General features: G+C 48.2%; 1 protein-coding gene across 1 annotated transcript; it reads right to left on the reverse strand.

Annotated features, from left to right (window-relative positions):
• Window positions 1-2,703: 2,703 nt before the first annotated feature.
• LOC136495535 (uncharacterized) lies at window positions 2,704-3,384 on the reverse strand. The gene has a single exon (XM_066491441.1). It carries the CDS (start codon window positions 3,382-3,384, stop codon window positions 2,704-2,706), a length of 681 nt encoding a protein of 226 aa, XP_066347538.1.
• Window positions 3,385-4,345: the final 961 nt, after the last annotated feature.

Genomic DNA, 4,345 nt, shown 5'->3' on the forward strand with positions numbered 1-4,345 from the left:
AGGTCCAGGATCGAATATATGCTTAGCCATGCTTAGACTGGTAGAAGTCGGGTGATGTCCTGTCACCTACGAGAGATAGGTGGATACCGGAGCACGGTTGGCTATATCTGCTATCGTGGAACAGAACCATGTGGTAAAAATAAATTGAGACCGGACGGGAAGTCGATAGAGAAGCAACAAGACATGGAGGTCTTGGGTGTGGATTTATCCCCGTCTGTGTCGATTAAGGACCGTACCGTTGTTGGCGCTTCTGACAAGATTGAACGCATGCCTCTCACTTAGCTGGCCGGATAACTCGTTCCGACCGTGAAGCCGAGTAATTCAACTCAGGCCAGGAACCGTTCTGTTGTGTGCTCCTTCCAGGGAACGATCAGACTGAGCCCAAGGGCCGGCTTGGCCTGAGCATCCTGACATCTGGTGTTCCAGATTGTGCGGCGCGGTACGGACCCGCGAAATGTGTACCTGAGTTGTACCAAAGGTGACCTAAGGCTATCGTGGCTGGTAGACCTGGGTTTGTGTTAGGAATAAATTCCTAGCTGGTTGAAATCGATTCGAATCACCGTCTCTCCCGGATAGTGAGAAACTTGGCTAGTCCCAACATCATAGCAACTATATTATGAAACATGATGGTTCAAATGAATATGGAATTACAATACCTGCTATGGTTACTATTGTATGATTCTAAATAATATACCACATGTTTGGCACAGGATAGCTGCTAATCTAGAAATGGATAGTTATAATTAACTTGATAAAAGAATCACAATTGTACAACGGTTAATTGCCTTTTACGCAAAATGTTGTCAAGTTACGTCCACTTATACAGCCTTGCATAATCCTTGGAGTCATTTTATTTCTGGTTCATGACGGGTAAGTCTAGCTGAGTACCTCCTCGTACTCAGGGTTTATTTTCCCATTGTTGCAGATAGCACTGTGTATCATGGTTATTGCAAGAGTTGCTTCTATCCCACTGTGGATGAGGAGTAAGCCTTGGGCAGGCTTCTTTAGTAATTCCTATCTTTGCTTTTGTGGACCGTGATCTGGCTTGGCACTGTATCAAACTATGTTGGAAACTTTATCTTCGAACTTATTTGCTTCCGCTTTGTTTATCAAACTCAGTTTGTAATAACTTTTTATTCGTACTCTGAGGATGAAAAGTATCTACAAACTTTATGTAATATGTGGCATGTATATTGAATCCTATATGATCTTGGTTGTTGTAAATCATTTATCGAGACCCGTCGTGGTACTCGATGGACTACCGGGTTTATATGGATTCAAGTATGACAGTGAGACCGCTTGCGGATTGCCATTGTACTTGTATTCTTATAAATTGGTCGGTTCCGCGACACAAGAATACTATGGAAGGTACTTAACAAAACCCCCAAGACAATTTGGTTCTACACCTAACCAAATGCGAGTCCGAAGTAATCCTAGGTGAAGCAATGTGACAAGATGTAGTGCAAAGGAGAAAAGGGATTGAAACTTACCCTTTTGCCATGTTGAAGTGCACATGGAAGCCTCAGAACCACCAGGGACCACCCGAAGCATGTGCATGGTGAGGGAGATGGCACAGGCGATGATGACGTGGGCGATAGTGATGTGGATGGGTAGAAAAAGGAGAGAAAGTGACCCCCACTGACCCTATCAGCCTATTTATAGCCCACGACCTGACGAAGAGTTCGTCGTCTCCATGGACCATTCGCTAATTGGATAATGGGGCCCTGATTGACCGCTAGTCCCTCGAGAATATCGGACCATCCATCAAGAGAATCGGACTATACGTCAAAAGACAGAAAGTGCCTAAAGGATTTCATTTCTATGAATTTAAGAACAACAATCAAGGTTTTAACCTCAGGATAATTGATGGATTCACCCAGGACCTCAGCTTGCGGAGCCAAACTCACACAAGCTTGCCTCGGTAGGAAATTTGTGAGTGCACACTCGTAGGATAAGTTTAAAGTCGACACAAACACTTGCGGCGACGCATGCCATTTTCTTATGCTTTCGATTAAACTAACTCTTCTGCAAACAAAGGCTTACTTGATGCTTATAAAGACTCAATCACGTACCATCGAGCAACAGCCTCAAACCGGGTCTCACGCGCACGCACACATGATCTCCACATGGCCCGGGCTTCCACTCGTGCATGAGTCACTCACTCATGCGCATGAACCGGGCGTCCTCCAAGCTGACCGAGAGCTATGCTCCAACGTGCTCCTCCACTTATGCATGCAGCTAACAAACCTGAAGACTCACTCCACTAACACATGCAATGTGCTAACTAACTAGCTTGATGATTAACTGACGCACACCAACAACTAGCTCATGCCTCCACGAGAACACATCTCGCCTTTCAGCAACCTGCATGCTAACTAATGCAAATACTCAAATATGAACAAGTCATGATTATTCCTAACATTGCCTCCCCTAATCTTGACTTACGCACTCAACGCTTCATCACAAAAGGGTTGCTTCGTTATTGGCCTTCGCAAGCAGCGACTCTTCCTGCTTCTTCTTTGGACATTCATGGGAGAAATGTCCTCGCTCACCGCAGTTGTAGCACTTGCCTTTCTTGTTCTTTGACTTGCCCTCGCCGTACTTAGAGTAGGTGCTGTTGCTCCCATCATCATCATTGTTGCCGCCGTGGCCACCACCACGGCCGTTCTGTGCATCGCCCACACGTGCGCGGTCCTTGTTGCGTCACTGACGACGACGTGCCTCCCACTGCTCCTCCGTGAGAAGTAGCTGCCCGGTGCGCTCGCCTCCAAGCTCGACGCTGCTGCAACGCTCCACCGCCACGCACAGCCTACCGACGAGTTCCTCCAGCGACATCTTCTTGAAGTCGGCGAACATCTCGATGGAGCATGCAATTTGGTTGAACCTCGATGGCACAACCCGCAGCATCTTCTTGACGACGCGCTCGTCCTCCATGTCCTCGCCCAACTCGTGCAGCTCCGCGGCAATGGAGCCAATCCTCACGGCAAAGTCGTCGATCGCCTCGCTGTCCTTGAATGTCACATTCTCGAACTGCTTGAGGAGGTGCTGCGCCTTGGCTTCCTGCACACGCGTGTCTCCCACACGTAGCGACTTGATTGCCTCCCAAGCCTCCTTGACCATCTTCTTCACGACGAGCCCAGACTTCATCTTCGGCGGCACACCACGGAGAATGACAGCCAGTGCCCATCGATCCTTGCTACGCTCGGTGTTGCTGCCCTCCATGGCATCCCAAAGCTCCATGCCCTCCAGGTTGCACTGCACTTCAAGTGCCCACTCGCAGTAGTTCATCTTCGTCAGCTTCGGGATCTCGACGCCACCAAAACCGCGCTCCACCATGACCGTACGCGGCGAGCTGGTGCCTTCCTTCACATCACCACCGGCCATCGTCGTTGCTGTCGGACCTCTATGTGGGATCACGCGCTTCTTCTTTGGCGGCTCTCATGGTGGACTGAAGGAACCACCGTAGTACATACACCGGCTTTGGTACCAATTGATGGATTCACCCAGGACCTCAGCTTGCGGAGCCAAACTCACACAAGCTCGCCTCGGCAGGAAATTTGCGAGTGCACACTCGCAGGATAAGTTTAAAGTGGACACAGACACTTGCGGTGACGCACGCCCTTTTCTTATGCTTTGGATTAAACTGACTCTTCTACAAACAAAGGCTTACATGATGCTTATAAAGACTCAATCATGTACCGTCGAGCAACAGCCTCAAACCGGGTCTCACGCGCACGCACGCATGATCTCCACATGGCCCGGGCTTCCACTCATGCATGAGCCACTCACTCATGTGCATGAACCGAGCATCCTCCGAGCTGACCGGGAGCTACGCTCCAACGTGCTCCTCCACTTATGCATGCAGCTAACAAACCTGAAGACTCACTCCACTAACCCATGCAACGTGCTAACTAACTAGCTAGATGATTAACTGACGCACACCAACAACTAGCTCATGCCTCCACGAGAACACATCTCGCCTTTCAGCAACCTGCATGCTAACTAATGCAAATACTCAAATATGAACAAGTCATGATTATTCCTAACAATAATGCTAAGCTAAGATAAGGAAGCCCTAGGTAATAGGAAGTCTGCATAACTTGAAAGTTGGGAAAGTAACCCTCCATCTCCTTTGCCACCCTAGAGAGGAAGAAGTCATCGAAACATGAGAAGGGTATACCTTACAATGCATAAGTGGAAACACCAAACTTTCCCAAGTGTAGTAACCAATAGTACCTAAGGAAAGCTTGAGGACAAGCTTTTTATAACGTAGAGAGGAATGTAGTGACCCAAATTCGTTACACCCTAGGCAGTCATTTTTTACTATCAAGGAAAGTCATCTACC

Source organism: Miscanthus floridulus, chromosome 12 (assembly GCF_019320115.1).
Source record: "Miscanthus floridulus cultivar M001 chromosome 12, ASM1932011v1, whole genome shotgun sequence".
NCBI classification, from domain to species: domain Eukaryota; kingdom Viridiplantae; phylum Streptophyta; class Magnoliopsida; order Poales; family Poaceae; genus Miscanthus; species Miscanthus floridulus.